At 37.8% G+C, this 17,880-nt stretch overlaps 1 protein-coding gene across 4 annotated transcripts in view; it reads left to right on the top strand.

Annotated features, from left to right (window-relative positions):
* Nucleotides 1–17,880, top strand: part of COL14A1 (collagen type XIV alpha 1 chain) — a 129,567-nt gene that overhangs the window by 76,639 nt on the left and 35,048 nt on the right. For all 4 annotated transcript variants that reach the window (XM_054193311.1, XM_054193310.1, XM_054193312.1 and 1 more), the window contains exons 27-36: nt 176–299; nt 1,440–1,583; nt 3,585–3,749; nt 5,258–5,296; nt 5,511–5,649; nt 7,855–7,997; nt 8,903–9,012; nt 10,664–10,822; nt 15,262–15,339; nt 15,616–15,702. In XM_054193311.1, coding sequence (XP_054049286.1) covers nt 176–299; nt 1,440–1,583; nt 3,585–3,749; nt 5,258–5,296; nt 5,511–5,649; nt 7,855–7,997; nt 8,903–9,012; nt 10,664–10,822; nt 15,262–15,339; nt 15,616–15,702 — 1,188 coding nt within the window. The remainder of the gene's footprint in view (nt 1–175; nt 300–1,439; nt 1,584–3,584; nt 3,750–5,257; nt 5,297–5,510; nt 5,650–7,854; nt 7,998–8,902; nt 9,013–10,663; nt 10,823–15,261; nt 15,340–15,615; nt 15,703–17,880) is intronic.

The following is a 17,880-nucleotide window of genomic DNA, read 5'->3' as shown; positions in this document are numbered from 1 at the left end:
AAAATTAAACTTTATTTAGTGAAAATTTCTTAAAGAGGAAAAAAATTTCTGGCTTCTATTCAAGGATGAAGTAAAGTGAAAAGATAAGTCCTTGTTTTAAATGAGCTGAATCTCTTATTTTTTGCATATACACTAGGTAGTGCTTAAGTAATGAACACATCTTCTGTGTGCACAGGTGGCAATAATTCAGTTCAGTGATGATCCCAGGACAGAATTTAAATTGAATGCATATAAAACAAAAGAGACTCTTCTTGAAGCTATTCAGCAAATAGCCTACAAAGGAGGAAACACAAAAACAGGTGAGAAAGGTCATGATTATGATGCAGATTTTTCTCCCAACTACTCTCTGTGCAGTATTTCCCATTTGCCAAGTGGTTTAATATATCAATGCAAAACCAGTGAGAACATGGTATCTCCGTGCTGGAGGTGAAAGGTTGGGCTTTGAAGTTAGAAATTCTTCGTAATCTGCAGTTTACACCCTTCACCACCTACTGCTGGGTATTCACCCCTCCGACCAACAGCGAGGTCACAGATCAGGAAGGAAGGGAGAGAGGCAGCGAAGCAGGAGTGAATGACTTTGGGTATTGTGGAATGGGGAATAATGGGAAATCAGCTTGGCAAGTGAAAAAGTGGGAGGGGAGAGAAGATGGGAGGGAGCTTGCAGAGCATGTAGAAAACAGTGGACAGAGTGGAGGGTCTATTTGGTTATAAGCCAGGACAGTTAAGCCTCACTGCTCTGTTTAAGACTGGACTGGGAGAAGATGCCTGTTAACTGAATGTAGTTACATTTTAATTAATCCCTTAAGATAGCTCTCTGATGTGAAGAAATTAGAGATGAGTGCTGAAAGGGTTAAAATCTGTTTTAGTTGGAAACTGTATGTTTTGTTATTCTCAGACTGCACAGAAATTTCTTGCAGCTGTTGCATTGCCTCCAATCTCAGTAGTATCAAAATAACACATTTTCCATTTACTCAAGAAAATGCTACAATGGCACTTCCAGTTGTTACCTGGACTGTGCCCTACGATCCAGTAAGGGAAGATTTTGTTATCTCTAACCCGCACAGAATACTGTTTCCCACACATCACGTTCTTGAACTTCACCTTCTTGAACTGAAGAAATGAAGCAATCAAATTTTAAAGGTTTAGGGTAAAAATTAAACTTTTCTAACTCTCTATTTTAATAACTACAGAATGCACTGATTTGCAGACTGCTGAGGACACAACAGCTCTTACTGAAATCTGGTTTTAGCTAAGTGCTCGGCTTTCTTCAGTCTCATGATAATTATTCAGATCTTAAATCATAGCTCTGAGCAGACACATTTGGGGCAGAGTATGTGGAGATATCTCCTTTTATTGATGTCCGACATATCATATGAGAAGCCAATAGAAATTGGATTTATGTCACAGTGAAAGTATGTTGTCAATTTTTTCTGTTTCAGGCAAAGCCATTAAACATGCAAGAGAAGTCTTGTTTACTGGAGAGGCAGGCATGAGAAGGGGCATTCCAAAGGTTTTGGTTGTCATTACTGATGGGCGATCACAGGACGATGTGAACAAAGTCTCCAGAGAAATGCAAATAGATGGTAAAATGTGTAGTTTTAAGAACTATTCACATTTTCCTTTTTCTCATTAATTATAACTACGTAAGTGTGGGCATGAGGTAAGGGTAACTTTTGCTCCAGGAAGATTTGCAAGTTTAAAGAAAACAGACAGCAAATGCTGAGAAACTCAGAATATCACTAGATATTAGATTCTGGATGTTTTTTGGTGATTAACGCTATTGTTTTTCCTTTTAGCAGCAGTGCTAAAATCATGTAGTAATCGATGGAATTGCTCCCATGATGCAGAATTTCAGGGACATGATTCTGAGAATCTGGACTGTCATCTATGAAGTGTAGTCTCGTGGTTACCAGCAAACTGAACTGTTTTGTTTTCTATATAAGTGGTCCTTTGAAAATTCTTTTGTATGTTCTTTTACTGGTTCTGATCTGCACTTGTGTTACACTAATTACCTTTAGGAATTATTTTAAACCACCAACTTTAGAGCTTTAAGCAGCCACACGGTGTTTTGAGTCTAAGCATAAGAACTGGGTTAGTTGTAGAAATGTCTGATGCTGGGGTTTGTACCAAAACCCAAAGGGCACAGCGTGCCACATGGAGCAAAACTAAAGGATGGAAGAAAAAAGCTATCATCCTTTTAATTAATGTGAGGAAGTCTTAGAAGAAATTACATGCATGCTTTTTTATTTGCCTTTAGAGTTTGGCGGCTATGAAGTTACCAGTTACATCACTGATACCTGGAACCCGATGCAGTCGTTGAGCATGGCTGCCTGCTTGTATTATTGCTACAGGCTGAGTGCAGTGCCTTCATAAATAAAATCATATCACAAAATAGTAGAGCATGCATAACTTGTTTTAAGTAGCAATCAAGAAAACCTCAGATTTGAGATTGAATTGGAGTCTATGTCTAAGCAGAACAACGAATGTTCAACTGTCAGCCGAGTCTTGCAGTTGCCTTATTAACTATTAGCCTGGCAACAACCTGGAGAGGAGGCGGGATACGGTGGGAGTTCACTTGCTGACTGGGATGTGTCACCTTGGACAAATGACTTCCTCTCTCCCATTTCCGTCTGTGGGTGCTGTATGCTTAGGCTGCAGACAGGTCGGAGCAGGTACTGACTCGCATCTGTGATAGGGACTGGCATGAAGAGGTGCTGATCTTGGATGAGACATGAAGATGTTGTTATAATACATTAAGTCGAAGTTTTGTTGTGCTAAAAGCTTCACAGAAGGTGATGAATGCCCTTGGGCCTCATTCAAACTTAAAGACAATATTTCTTGACTGGAGTAAATTTGGGACTGAGCCGTGCAAGAACAGTATGTCCGTTAACAATATCCAGCCTCATGTAGGCAGGTTTTTTCTTTATCTTTTACGGAAAGGAAAATGTTGAAAAACTTTTAGCTAGTTTGTGGCCCCTCAAACATATAGGATACAATTCCCATTTCATTTAAATCTTTGAAGTCAGGCTCAAATTTCGAAATATATTGACGCAGGATATATAGAACATATTCAGCTAGTGCAGTTTACTTGCTGATGAAATGAGAACACATTAATTTCAGTGTTCACTCATGAGGCACCAGTGGCTTGAAAACGCGGATTAATATATGGCAGAGAACAAAATCTGTGAAAGACCTACAGGAAATTAATTTCTGTGCTTTGTATTTAGGATATACTTGATACCTGGATATTTTTGTGTGTAATACAGTATAGAATTAAATTAGAAAATTGTTTAAACATATGCTAAAACTTTAAACTACAGAGTAGTCTTAGATGTCTTCAAGAAAACACTGAAGCATTAACTTTAACCGATTAAGCATAAATAGCCAAAAAAAATCTCTCACAGAGAATGTATTATCTTTATTTTAGATTACATGCATGAATTTTCTTGTGTTATGGTATGATAATAAAATTTCCACCTTTGTATTTAATCAGGAAAGGAGCCAGTGCAAATACAGTTGTGTTCATATTGTATTTCCACTCTCTAAATGATTGACTCACAAGAGTGTTCTTTTTTGTTTTACAGGTTTCAGCTTTTTTGCTATTGGAGTTGCCGATGCTGACTATTCAGAGTTAGTGAATATTGGCAGCAAGCCCAGTGAAAGACATGTCTTCTTTGTGGATGACTTTGATGCCTTTGCAAAGATTGAAGATGAGCTGATCACTTTTGTTTGTGAAACTGCATCAGCAAGTTAGCCATTTTGACTTTTTTTTGCTTATAGAATAAGTGCTAAATACTGGGGGGTTTTGCAACTATTAATTTTCTATTAAGAGGTATTCTTGAAAATGTCCTTTTTAAACATAATTTGCTTGTAGGTATTATAACTCTAATGTTGTTTCCATAAAAGATTAAGGACTTAAAGTTGTTGTGACTTGAAAATAATTAATGGCTGTTTGCTATAAATGCAGAATAGATCCACTGGTTGTCAGAAAGAGATTTCAGATTTGAAACATTGTTAATAGTTTAGAATTTAGTCATAAAAATTTAATTATATTTTATTTTATAGGCTACTGTAACCATCTATAAGAGTAGAGTTAACTACATTAATTGTTATTCAAATCACATGATTAATCTATTAACAGAGAGCCAATGATTAATGTTTGTATCATCATAGAAAACAGAAGAGTTGTAGCCTAGGGAAAAGCATAAAACATGCCTCAAACTCTTTGAAATCTGTGAAAATGCCACACTTCAGACTCTTTATGAAAAGGAAGGGAAAGACATTCTGGAACAACACCTAATGGTTAGAGATGAGTAATTCACATGCTTTTAGGTGTGTGCCCTTAGAATGTTTTCTTGTATATGAGGCAGGAATTAGGCAGTATATAGCTGCCGTGAATGATTTATGATTATGTGAGTTACGGGACTGTGAGTTAGGAGAGCTGTTGAACACAAATATGTTGCTTGTGTCCCATCAATTCTTTGGTTTTGACCATAAACTCTACTTGCAAATGACCATAAACTCTACTTGCAACTTTGAACGTCGAGAATACTCAACAGTAGCATTTATTGGTCACTTGTGCTTGTGTTCCAAAAGTCATCTCTGAAGATGAGTATCCTGGGGTGCCGTATTTGACACTCTGCACCTAGGCTTATTGATTTCCCAGGGCACCTTTCCTGGAAGAGATTGGTTTACCTTCCTCCTTGCCAGAAGAAAAATATAAAACACGTTTACAGCTATTTAAAATGCGTGCACACATCTTAAGGACTGCATGCAATTCTGGCCTCTCTTGCTCATGAAAGCTATTTTGGAGTTTGAAAAGGTACGGAGAACGCCAACTAATCGAGCCTGAGCTGGAGTTAGGCTGGAGAAGCTCTCAAATAGTGAACTAGGGAGCACTTGGTTAAAACCCAGTATAAGACATACTTTTTTATGCAGCAAGCAGTGAATTTATTGCCACAAGAGGTTGTGAAGGCAGGTTCATAGAAGGATTAGACAAATTCATGAACAACAGATCCATAAAAGGATGTTATATGTAACACACAGGGATGTACCCTTTAACATCTTTCCTACAACCCTTGTGGATCCTGAGGAGCATCAACTGAATGGAGTAGAAGGTGGCCAGGTTTGCATGCCCTTCCTAACCAGCATCTCCTTTTGCTGCTGTTGGGGATAGAGTACTGGGATGAGTAGATCATTGTTCTGACCCAGTGGGATGTGTTTTGTGTCCTTAAATATATCTTTCCTTCTTTTCCAGCCTGCCCATTGGTAGTTAAAGACGGCAATAATTTTGCAGGTACAGTATTTTTGTGTTCATTTTTGTTTCTGATTTATGGAATCATTTTCATTACCTGATTTTCACAGTATTAGGCAATAAATTTCCCTCTATGCTAACAGCTGTTAAACAGATGGCAATATGAAACTCTGATGCAACTGGCTTTGTCCTTTTTTGTTTCCTGTAATGTGGTATTAATTTAAATTAATAGAATGTATATTTTATTGCCTTCCAGGATTTAAAATGATGGAAATGTTTGGTTTGGTTGAAAAGGAGTTTTCAGCTGTGGAAGGGGTTTCAATGGAACCTGGTACATTTAATGTTTACCCATGTTACAGACTGCACAAGGATGCCCTGGTATCCCAGCCTACCAAGTATGTATTGACATGTAAATATTCATAAAACACATGAATATTGTCCAATGCAGGCAATTATTCATTTTAGGGACCAGTATTTTCACGTCAGAAGAGCAAAGTGTTTATCTGCATTATACTAATGAATAGGAAGAGTGTTTGGTGTCCAGACTCCTCAATCAGTTTCATTCAAAATTAGCAGTTGGGGGTAAAAGTGGGTAAGCCTACTGGCTAGTTTGGATATCCCACATGAGCCACTTTCAGGCTTGTGCCAGTTTAGCACCTAGCAGCTCTATGCAGCTGTGTGTATGGGCAGGTTCCAGTATGTAGTATTTTGTGAAAGGTGCCTCTGGAATGTGGGCTGAAGTCTATAAGACTTCATTGTGTGCAGTGTCTTGAAGTCTGAATCAGAGTGGGAACCTGCTTTAGGTGTCCTCAGTCACTTCCAGCATCAGGCTATGTCCATTCATTGATTACAAAGGAAGATTATCTCCTTATGTTGAAATGAGTATGTGTGAACATCATCTAGTACCTTCCTGGGGGGAAAGACATAGTTCAGTCATGAGGACTGTGTCCTGGGAGAGATGTGGAGGAGGCAATGAAGAAATCTCCTGTTGAACTTTTACAGTCATTCCTCAGAGAGGAAGTGATGGAAACTCTCCGTTTCTTCTGTGAATAGCGTGTGTGCTGCCGTTGGTTTCTCTCAGTCCAGTCCCCCACTTTGTATTAAGTGGCATCAGAGAAAGGCAGTGGCCCTGCTGGATTAGACATGGGAAGATGTAACAAGAAGTATTCTTTAGCAGAGATAAATAAGAAAGAAAAACAGTGGGAAATTACTTTTAAGGTTTACATTAGAAGTCATCTTAGTCTTTTTGTGCGATTATCCAGTCGGAGCTATACTTCTTGGAGCTGTTTCACATTCTCTGCGTTTAGTCTCCTCCTGGGTCTAGATGGAGTGGAATTTCCAGGGATTAGCATTTCTCACTTCTTTTTCCCTTTCTGCTTCTTTCTAATCGGATCTGCTGCATTTATATGTTCTTCTCTAGCTACATCCCCAGCCCAATCTTACTGCTTCGTTAGGCTTTCACTCCCTTTCATGGTTCAGAGAATACCTTTCTCTTGATGATCTACAGGTACGTCTGAACAATACCGCTTATTTTTGTCATCTCATCTGTGCACTGAATATCATTGTTATTCTCCTTTTTGAGTGCTGTTTCCCCAAACCTTGTGTTTCCCCTGTTGCTTATTTGAGTTTTCTTTCATTTGCACTTTATACAACGGGCATACGGTAAGGCTTTGTTCTTATACCTGTTGAGTTGCCTCTCTCTTTTCTCTGTGGGAAACGTGCAGTGTAACATCACGGTTGATCATCTACAGACCATTGTATATTGATTATATATCACATTTAACCCCTTTTCCAGCATGATTCATATCTATACATCTTATAAGTGCCAGAAACACTTTAGAAGGAATGGATCATATTTTGGGAAAATAAATTGGTTAAATAATGTCTTCAGGCTTTCAGATCTCTTTACTGTGATTTTAAAGAATCAGGCTAATTAACATTTTAAAAATATGGTCAGTCCTTTCAGACACTTGTCCAAATGTCCCACTTTGGGATTTGACAACACAAGGTTAAATTACATTTGAAATACTAAGTAACAATTTTTAGGAAATGGGATAAAACAACATACTACTTTTATATCATAAACTTCCTCTGTCTCCTGCAAAAATTCTAGGAGAACAGATTGTATTTCTGTATGTGTGATCTGTTTTGACTTCACTTTCTTATATACTGGTGTTGAAATGTGTAAACTACATTCCCTGTAATTTATAACAGTCTCTGTCCTTCCTAATTTCTATCCGTTAGTGATGGTTTAATGACAAAGGACACGTCTATTGAGATTGGTCTTCCAAGCAACTTCCCTTTTCATTGTCTGTTAAACCAGATGATAGCAAGGGTCTTGCGAATGACTACTAATTTTAAAAAGCTGATCTCTGATTTGGTTAAAATTAAAAAAAAAAAAAAAATTAAATGCAATTTTGTGAATTTCAAGGGAAAAGATAGCTTCTTTCTTCATAAGTATTCTTTTGATAGTTATCGAGTTGAGTAGATTTTGCGAACACTTATTCAGAGTAATAGAAGGCGTGTTAAGTGAGCATCTGGTGAATAAATCACCAGATTTAATGTTTGTTTCAGTTTATAAGACATTCCTTCTCTTACAGGTATTTGCATCCTGAAGGTCTCCCTTCTGATTACACCATTACGTTTCTCTTTCGTATACTCCCCGACACACCTCAAGAGCCATTTGCTCTTTGGGAGATTTTAAATGAAGAATATGAACCACTGGTTGGAGTTATTTTAGATAGTATGTATTTTGTATTTTATCAGTGACTTTAACTGTATGAATGATTCATTCTCTGTCAAGGTTTATTATTGCCAATGATTTAATCTGCTGCTAGAACAACTATCTGTATCTGGAAGGTGATAGTCCCTAATGGATGTTTCTTAGATTTAATTTGACCGAGTTTAATTTGGAGTTAGAGTCAAATTTTGAGTACACTGCTGTAAAGTGGGAGCAATGATACTGAAATCCAAAGAGCTGTACTAGGTGTAAATTGATGTAAGGGAGCTAATCATTTGCTTTTAAAATTTCCACTGCTCTGAATCTGGTTCTAATGGAATCTCTCTTGATACGTGCCAGTGTACTGACAGTACAGTATACGTAGATGTGGTGCAGTCTGGTAGATAGCAGACTTAAAGCTAGAGACATGAACTCTTGATGACTCCTCATTTCTACTTGATTTGACTTCTACAAGTGTAAAACAGGGATTATAATTTAGAAAGTTTCCATACTTACTATTGAGAAGATGTAGCTGCTCTGATGGCTGTGCTTCATAGCTGCCAGTTTTAAAAGAGGTATATTTGTACTTATCTCACTCTCTTTCCTACAGTCTTTTAGATATGTCACCTTAAAATAGGTGGGAATTAGGCATTTAGCTAATTTGAGGAACTTGTCCAAGTCATACAGAGAACTAGTGGGAGAGTAGGATCCAGGTAGATATGGGAGAAGTAGACTCCCAGAGCAGAAAAAAGCATTTCTCTGAGATAACTTGTTATTTCTGGGTCAGTATATCACTTAGGAATGTGTTTTACTAACATGTGATCTGACATCTTTGGTCGTCTTTGTTAAACATAAAATTGACCCTTTCAGATAACGTATCAGGCCTTTCCTTCCTCTCACCCGGAGCCCTTATTTTTATTCTCACACAGATGGTGGTAAAACTCTGACTTTCTTTAACTACGACTACAAAGGAGATTTTCAAACTGTGACTTTTGAAGGTCCTGAAATAAGGAAGATATTTTATGGGAGTTTTCATAAGGTTAGTAATGGTAATAGGAAAAAACTGCACTCTGAATAAAGGTTTGGGAGTTTTTCATGTTTTGAAATCTTCTTTCATGTGGTCAGCCGCTGCCAAATGAAATTTATTTTGCATGTTCAGAATCATTTACCAAACCGTCTTAAGTCTCTTTGAAATATTTAATTAACATTAAAAAAGTCATAGCTTTTGTGATGAAGCTGATGTGATCAATTTTCATCTCATGCTTCGTGACCGTATTTTAGAGTTGATTAAAAATACTTGCCTTGAAAAGCAATTTAGAAATAAATTGGCTTTTCCTTTTAAGGTTTGGATTGGAAATGTCACTCAAAATGAAAAGAAAAAGTCCAGCAAAAAAAATTATCCTTCTTTTGACCAGAGTTGTTATTTTTAAACATATTTTAAGGGCTATGCCATGTCGAAGTTTCTTGGCTGTTAAAGAACTTCTAACATTCTTTCCAAAAGCAGATGAAATAGTGCTGGGATTGTAGCACATACTTTTTGTGGAAAGTGCTTTTGTTGTTCACTTTTATTTCTGGTGTTTGTACCTTTACTAACCAAAAAAAAGGAGACTGTGTTTAGAGAGATAGTATTTACAGAGATTAACTTTTCTGTACTTTCTTTTTAATCAATGAAGCAAGAAAGGGAAGGTAGGTCAGAGCTTGGATCTAATTCTGGCTCTCTTAAGTTGTGCTTTGGAGAAATATGTGAGGCTTTAGCAAATTCTCCTCTTAAGCATTTTTCTGCATTTTGAATAAGGATGCCTGCTCTACCTGTGTTTGAAAGGTGCAGGAGACCAAATTCATAGCAGCTTTGTGGTGATTTAGTTCCCGCTGAGCCCAGAGCAAAGCAGCTACAGGATTTCTTCCTGGCATTCTCTCACCTTGGGCTCCCGTCTCCACGTAGTGTACTGGTATAGAGAAAGCACTGCATTTCTACCAGCTCTTCATCTGGTCTCTTCCCCAAAAAATTGTTCTTTCCTTTGCTGAACTGAGAGTTTGCTCATGACAGGACAGTTGTGGTTAGGATTGTCCTCTCTGCTGGGAATGTCTTTGCTGCATCAGCGATGGACAACAGAGTGTGAGCCAAGGCAGAAGGAACTAACTTTGTTGCCGTGCTCTGCTTTTTTGTACTGCGTTTGGTGTGATTTGATTTTTTTCTGTGTAAAAAACTTCACTATGAAAGACTTTGCTGTGTTGTTAATGTATAATTTATGGGCTAAATTTTACTGCTTCGTTTTGGCTTTTGCAAGTGGCTATAAAGGATGTATGGTGAAATCCAGCGTTATATAGCAGGATCATACAAGGCCCAGGAATTCTTACTGACCACATAAATCAAGGGTTCTTTGGGATCTGGGTGGTATACGAGCATTGTGTAGGTCTTTTGTCAGGGATAAATTATTTTCTTACCAAATACAGATGTTCCATAAGCGGAAAAATAAGCTAAATTAATGAAACAGATTAGAATCATAGAATAATTCAGGTTGGAAGAGACCTCTAGAGGTCATGTAGATTATTTGCTATGGATTATTCTCTGAGTTGCATTAGCAAACATGGAGTTAGGAGCTCATTTCAAAAAATGCCTCACTTTTCACAGGAAATCAATGTATCCTATGTGCTCCTTTGTATGTTAAAGCATCTTTTCTTTTGCTTAGTTGCATGTTGTTATCAGCAAGACTACGGCCAAAATAATTATTGACTGCAAGCAAGTGAGCGAGAAGACCATTAATGCAGCAGGGAATATTAGTTCTGATGGCATAGAAGTGCTGGGGAGAATGGTCAGATCCAGAGGACCAAGAGACAACTCTGCACCAGTGAGTAGAACAAGAACAATTCTTTAAACCATTTAAAATATCCCAAAAGCAAGTGTTTGAGTCTTTGCAGTTAATTTTAAGTTGAAGTAGAGCAAACTCATGTTTGAAACAGTAAAGTTCCAGCATTTCAGTAATTCTACGAAAGACTGCAATAGTTCTCAACTTGGGCAAAATCTGTTTTTGGTTATTTTAATAAATGAAATCACTAGATCATCATTGTTCAAATGTTATTCTCAGACACATGGGTAAATACAGTTCATACATTCAGGTATGACTTGTCTTCCAAATTTCATTACATAGTGTAATAGAATGTATAACTCCTTTGCCTGGAATCATTTAAACTTTGTTTTGATGATAATTATTCCCCATGTCTCTTATTCCCTCTTACTCTATGTTTACCCTAAGTGCACTATCTCTTCATTAAATAATTGAACTGCTTTGTAAGCAGTCTTAGTATATCTAGTTCTCTTACAATAGAAAATATTTCGAATGTGAAAGATCCTCCCCAAGACTAAGTACTTTTTCATTCCTTCAAAATTATTCTCCTAGAAGCAGAAATTGATCATTCTGTTTGCACAGCAAGCTGTGGGAGTCTGTCCGTTTTGCTTCAGATGTCATTAAGAAGGTTTGTTTGAGTTTTTCAGGTAGATTTAATTGCTGAAGAAGAACCGACAATCTGATGCTGATCTTAGGAGGGCGGCTTTGCTGTGCAGTACTGTTTGCTAATTTTCTTTGGACTTTCTTGACCTTAGAATGAGGTTAGCAGAGAATGTGAACCTTGAACTCAAGGCTTGACTTGAATAGGAATGAGGTTTCAGAAATGTATTTACTTGCTACTATATGGGAATACTCTTGTTTAGTAAAAAATAAGCCCTCAGAAAGGGTTGCGTACAAAAAAGAGCCTTTAGGCCTCAAACTTATGGATAATAATTATATGAAGCCTGGAAGGACAATTACACAGAGGAACCTTTGTAGTCACATTTCAATAGAAACAGAAAAAGGCAAACTTAGGAAAACTTGGAATTAGAGAAGGCTTTGTAAAGAAGTGGAAAGAAATGGTGTCTTTTGTTAGAACCCAGGAATCTATAAAAGATAAGTCAGACAGCCCACTCACTGAAAAATTTGGTTTTGTTCAAATGAACTGTAAAACTGACGTAAGACTGCAAATGTGTAGCTGAAGATGAAAATTCTTTACTCCACAGCGCTGTTTAGCTGCCTTCAAGTATTACCATAGATACCAAATTATGAGCAGGTCAAGAAAGCACCTTAAATACCATTCTTTAAAGTCTCTATTCTGCACATTTTATGCATATTGTGTAGAACTTGTGTGAACAGTCACATTTAAGTGACATTAAGCATGAATGAGTTGGTTTCATCTACTCCAAAAATTAGAGGACATCAAAGCAAGCTAGTAGGAGGTGGGATAGAAGTTCTTCTCACAGCAGGTAGTAGATCCGTGCAATTCCTTACCATAGAATTTTGTGGGTACAAAATATTTATCTAGATTGTAGGAAAGCCTGGACAAACGAATGAAAGGGAAATATTAGCTCTTAACAAATCTGGGGCAGGAAATTCCTGATCTGAAAGTCATTGGAAGCTAGTGGACTCTAAGGTAGAAGTATGACTTACACCCTTGTGCTTCATTAGATGTCACTTGTGCCGCCGTTGGAAACAGAATACGGAGATTTATTTCGTTCCGGTATCTTCGTTTTGAGAGGCTCATGAAGTCATGCAGACAACAACAATGTCTTTTTTGTAAAACACTTCCAAAACCTTTTTGAATCGATATGAAAATTGGGATTTGTTGACAGTCCTGAAAAGTGTTTTTTTTCACCAGCTGTGTTTTCATGAAATGCTTTAATCTTAGTTTTAGAGATGCTTATTACATAAAATAAAAACAGGCAGGCAGTTATTTTGGAATACAGTTTTGGATGTTTTGTTCTGACTGTATTCATGTGGAACAGTTTAACGTTGTCAGAATATTTTTAATGGTTTGGGGTTTTTTTTAATAAATTAATCCAGTGCAATCACCTGAATTTTGCAAAACATTTCAATTTGAAATAACAGAATTGTATCAGAGTTTGGTTTTTTTTCCCCATCAACGCATAGGCTGTACAACAGTTCAATGAACAGGCAGAAACAGAGATAGATAGGACAAAAAGGGGATTAGGCTAAAGGTGCCTGGCCCGTTTAACATCCCTTAATAGTGAGGCACCTCCGGATGAGGCACTCCAGCCAGCTCGGGCAATGGAACCCGACCATGACATACAGCAAGTAACGTACTTTATTCCTGCAGTGAGATTTACTGAAAAGTCCAGCTTTAAAACATTGTTTATTTACAATTCGTAAACCTTCTTTTTATTGATGTTTCCTTTTCTTTTAAATTTAACTTGTTTACCTCCGTGTGAATGTACTGTTAGAAAAAGTGAAGTGTGGGGTCATCTGCTCATGAGAAATCCTTGCAGAACTGTAGCCTGATCAGATGAGGATGAGCAGACTTTTCTGTTGTACTGGTTCTGCTTGCAGAATCACTATGAATACAGAGAATTATGAATAAAAGTTTAACAGTAGCAAAGAAAGCTTTGTTTAGTTAGTTAGCTTGAATCAGAGCAACCCACATAATATTTTAAAATAAGAATACTGAGTCACTCAACATTTGGATGGTGAATGCAGCAATTCAGGGAATGTCCATTTGCTCTTTATTTTACACCAACATGCTGGAGATCACTAGGGATCTTTAGATTGTCTAATCCAGAGAAAATGAATGCATATACATGCCTATGTAGGACTGCATAAATTTAGCCCATACGGTCAACCTTCCGTGGTTCAGGATAACAGACTAGCTTGGGATGGATTGGGTTACGAAAAAATGGCACTACAACTTATTTCCGAAACTAAGCTGCTTTCTGCTTAACCAGCTCAGGCGTTTCTGTTCTCCTTTTCTGGGATGTCGTCTTTGCTTAAGTGTAGTATCATGCAAATGCCCAGGGTCGTTCTGAGTCCCAGAGCGGTACGTTCATGTGCTTCTGTGCTCAAGCTAATGAGCCCTCCCAGAATTAGTAGCTTTGGGATGTGTAGCAAAGAGGCTTCTAAGTGGCTCCACATGGAGTCAGCTTGCATTTGACGTAGCCAGGGACACTGACTTGTTGGACTCAGGACAGACCTTTGTGGAGCCAAACCAAGGGTCCAAAAGCCGCCTTCCTGCTGCACTTCAGCTGTCTAAGGTGTTTCCCATGGAGCCAGCTCATGTGAGTCTGCATCTGCAGTGCAGCATATCTACAAACCAGCTAATCTGCTGGCAGATAAGAAGAATTTCTATGCATATGAAAGTATTCCTTTGTTTAAAATATATTAGTTGACTTATATAAGAAAAAAAAAAAGAGTCAAAACCGAAGGTGCACATATGTAGTTCATTTTAACAGCTTTAGAAGCAATGCATTTTTCAGAAAGTCTTTAAATTCGCTCCTCTGTTCTAGTGTTAAAATAATGCCACTGAAAATAATAATGGGAGCAAAACCAAAGAGAGTTCTATCTCTAGCAGTTCCTCAGATTTTTTAACATGTGGGGTTAATTTAATGGGATGTTCTGTTCCATTCTTCTCTCTATTCAGTATGCACTTAAATGAGGCATGGAAAAAGAATAGAAATAGTAACAGAAGAAAGCTTCATCTCTCTAGACCCCTTTGTTCAGTTCAATGCTGCAAAGGAGGCAATTGGTTTTACCATTGAGTCCTATTTAATATATTGTTTCTGACTACCTAGCAGCCATTATTTTTACCAATTGTGTGTGTTCTTGTAGATTAAATTCCTGTCCAAACCACGTTCCCAGACCTGTGATGGGAATTTTCTGCCCAGTGTTGTCGTGTGTTGAACAAGCTTTTCACCGTCCTTAAGCTTAAGTTGCCTGGGAATAATATGGCTAAGAGAAGGCATATTCTAAAGCAAAATATAACTGGAGAAGATGATAAACATTATTTGTGGCTCAGCTCCAGTGTAAGTAATAGGCTACAGTAACCTTGTCCCAGATAAAATCTGAGCACCGTACCAGTGGGTTAAGAGAAGTTACTCAACTTTGAGAAGCTGAGCTCTTTTGCCTGTCTCTTGATGCCTCCTTTGCTAGAAAGAAATATTCAGAGGCATCACTGGGCAAAACCAGGAATTTAATCAAGGACGTGGGGATAATCCAACAGCTGCCTGCAGCGTTTAACCTTGAACAGCTTGCTTGGTCCACGTAACGTCTGATAGTTTGGACAAGTTGGTTAGAACACAAGCCTTTTACTGTTTAAGTTAGCATATTTGTGATTAGCTGCTTTCAGTTGATACCTTTTCTCTGTCTACTCTGAGTGCTTGAATCAAGGTACCTTTTTTTGCTGATGGCTCCGTTTTGCACTGATCTTACCACTAACAGTCACTTTGTACATCACCCTTGTTTTTAAACAGTTGCAGTTACAGATGTTTGACATTGTTTGTGCTACCTCATGGGCCAATCGGGACAAATGCTGTGAGCTTCCTGGCTTGGTAAGAAACCTCTTTCAATAACTGTAGAATTTACCTTTTACTTTCCCCTTTATTGAGACAAATGTTTTAATGGAAATGGATGGTTAAGGGTTTTCAAAAAAAGCTCAAGTCTGCTTGGATTACTTGTCCTATGGAAAGTCAATGTGATCTGTGTTTCTAAATCAAGTAGGTGCTTTTGAGGCATCCGCGTAGTACTGTGTGTTCAATTCCTAACATTCTTAACGTCGGAATTGAAGTTTTGGACATCATTCTCTTCCTATCTTGATCTTTCCTTAGAGAGATGAAGAAAATTGCCCTGCCCTTCCTCATGCTTGTTCCTGCTCAGAAGCTAATAAGGGTCCCCTTGGACCTCCTGGACCACCGGTAAGATTTTATTCAGGTTTGTGGTCTGCTGTAGTCAGACAGTCCACTGGCCACCTTTATTCCAAGACATGTGAATATACTGCCATTGTATAACTCATAAGGTTAAATTAGGGTTTCAAGTGTTGGCAAAGACATAAAATTACATTCAATTTATAGCAAAGGTGTTAAGTAGTATGCTGTAAAAAACCTTCTCACCCAATAAGTCAGTCAAATTTTTAATGGTTTAATTGAGACCTGAAGCACTTAGGGTAATCTGTAGACCTTAAACATTGTTATCTGTGTGTAGCATTAGTAGATATGTCATAATTAGTGCCATTTATTTTCAAATTTTTGATCACCTGCTATCTGTCTACTCTAGCACGTGTATTAAATGTGGCTTTTGAGTTTAGCTTTCCAAAATGCTAAGTTTACAGCATTCTTGCAAATTTAAAGATATGGAGTATGAGAATGCCACTTGTGTGATAAATGATGAAAGACCACCTTTCTGTCTTAAAAGCCCTAAAAGTATATATTGGAAAGCAGAACTGAAAGTGCTGGTTCTTCTGAGGGCTCCTAGAGGCAGAGAGGTACCCAAAAGCAGTGAAGGGAAGAGAGGATCAAATGAACTGGCTTTGGTGAAAGTTGAATTGAAACTTTTTCTAGCTTGCCAGTGAATGATGAAATACACACTGTCACAGCTTTTACCTGTACTTTGGGGTGTTACATTGGTAGCACTCGTCTAAGTGTTTACTGTGTAAATGTTAAGTCAGTGTATATCTAAGTTCCTTGCGTAACCGGTGGAACTAGATAGTCTCTTCTAGAAAAGAATTATTTAACTTTCCTTCTGTCTCAGCATAGTATCTTAGAAAGAGGGGATACATCTCCTTTCTCTTTACTGGCTTGTGGAAGAACTCAGATAATGGATCAGACCAGGCAGCTGAGACATGGCTCACTAAATTTAGATAACCAAGTCTGATTTTTAACTGTTTAGAAAAGTTGTGGGCTCTGTTTGCAATGGTCTGTTATTGGTTTGGTTTAATGAGAATCCTAACCGGGATGTTTGTAGAACAGTCATGTGTTTTTTCCTTTTACAACTAGATTGATAACTCTGACTGGTATTTTAGGGCTGCTTGCTCAGCTGGCTTGAGATGAGGCCCTCCGGTGAACAAGTTTGAACTGTGTGTTTCTCTGCTCATACTGTCTCCTGGATGCTCCAAGAGCATGGTTTGAAGAGAAAGAGCCAGTGAAGGAAAATAAGTTTCTGAAAAGGTTAAAGTACACAATTTACATGAGATAGATGTTCAACAACAAAATTAGCGTGCACATAAGTCATTCACATAGTGGATCCTAGCAGACATTTATCCTAGTAACAGCTCAGAGGTTAGTCTTTCTGCAAGAACTGTTCTTCAGGCTCCGGTACAAAAACTTAAAAAGGAACTCAGGAGAAAATTCACTGAAGAGGTGTATCTTGAACAAGGAAAAATTATTCTGTTCTCCTATTTGAATGCAGTTTATAAATCAAGTGAGGATTAAGGTTTTAATTTCTGTACGTAGGTGTCCGATTTGTGTTCTGTGAAAAAGACACAGGGATAATTCACACAAAAATGCAACTGAAATTGAGTAGTTTGACCACATTTCACAGTAAAATGAAAAATGTTTGAAAGTTATTTGACTGGAACGATGTGTGTTACTATAGTTCCAAATGTATACAGATCAGGAATTGCCAAAGCTTAATCCAGCAGTAAAATAATGTACTTCTATTTATTACATTTAGGATTAACAATATTTTGAGTAGCATAGTGCCATGCAAGAGGAGGCTTAAAATCAAGCATAAAAACCTGCCTAGGCAGGGGAGTATGTGATTCTGGAACTCAGCCTGTTACAAGTGATACTTTTTTGCCAGACAGTTAGATGGCACAGCTCTGGAAAAAAAGTAAGAGGCCTAGGAAAAAGCAGAGCAAAAGAATAAAGTCAGTGTTCATCTCTGCGCTGACCAACAGTCAGAAAGTCACATGTGCTGTGTCTGGTCAATACCGCTCCAAGTCGTTAAAATGTCATGTGACTTTTCTCTAAGCCAAGGATTTTTCTGTTTAAGGGATGAGGATTCTGCCGTGTAACCAGTTTTAGACATTAGACTAGAAAGACTCCAAATAAAAGGCTTCCATTTGTTTGGGACAGTAACTCTGGAAATATTTTTTT

The sequence above is a fragment of the Rissa tridactyla genome, chromosome 2 (assembly GCF_028500815.1).
Source record: "Rissa tridactyla isolate bRisTri1 chromosome 2, bRisTri1.patW.cur.20221130, whole genome shotgun sequence".
Taxonomy (NCBI): Eukaryota; Metazoa; Chordata; class Aves; order Charadriiformes; family Laridae; genus Rissa; species Rissa tridactyla.
The sequence above is the reverse complement of the archived record's forward strand: the minus strand, read 5'-3'. Positions and strand labels throughout refer to the sequence as shown.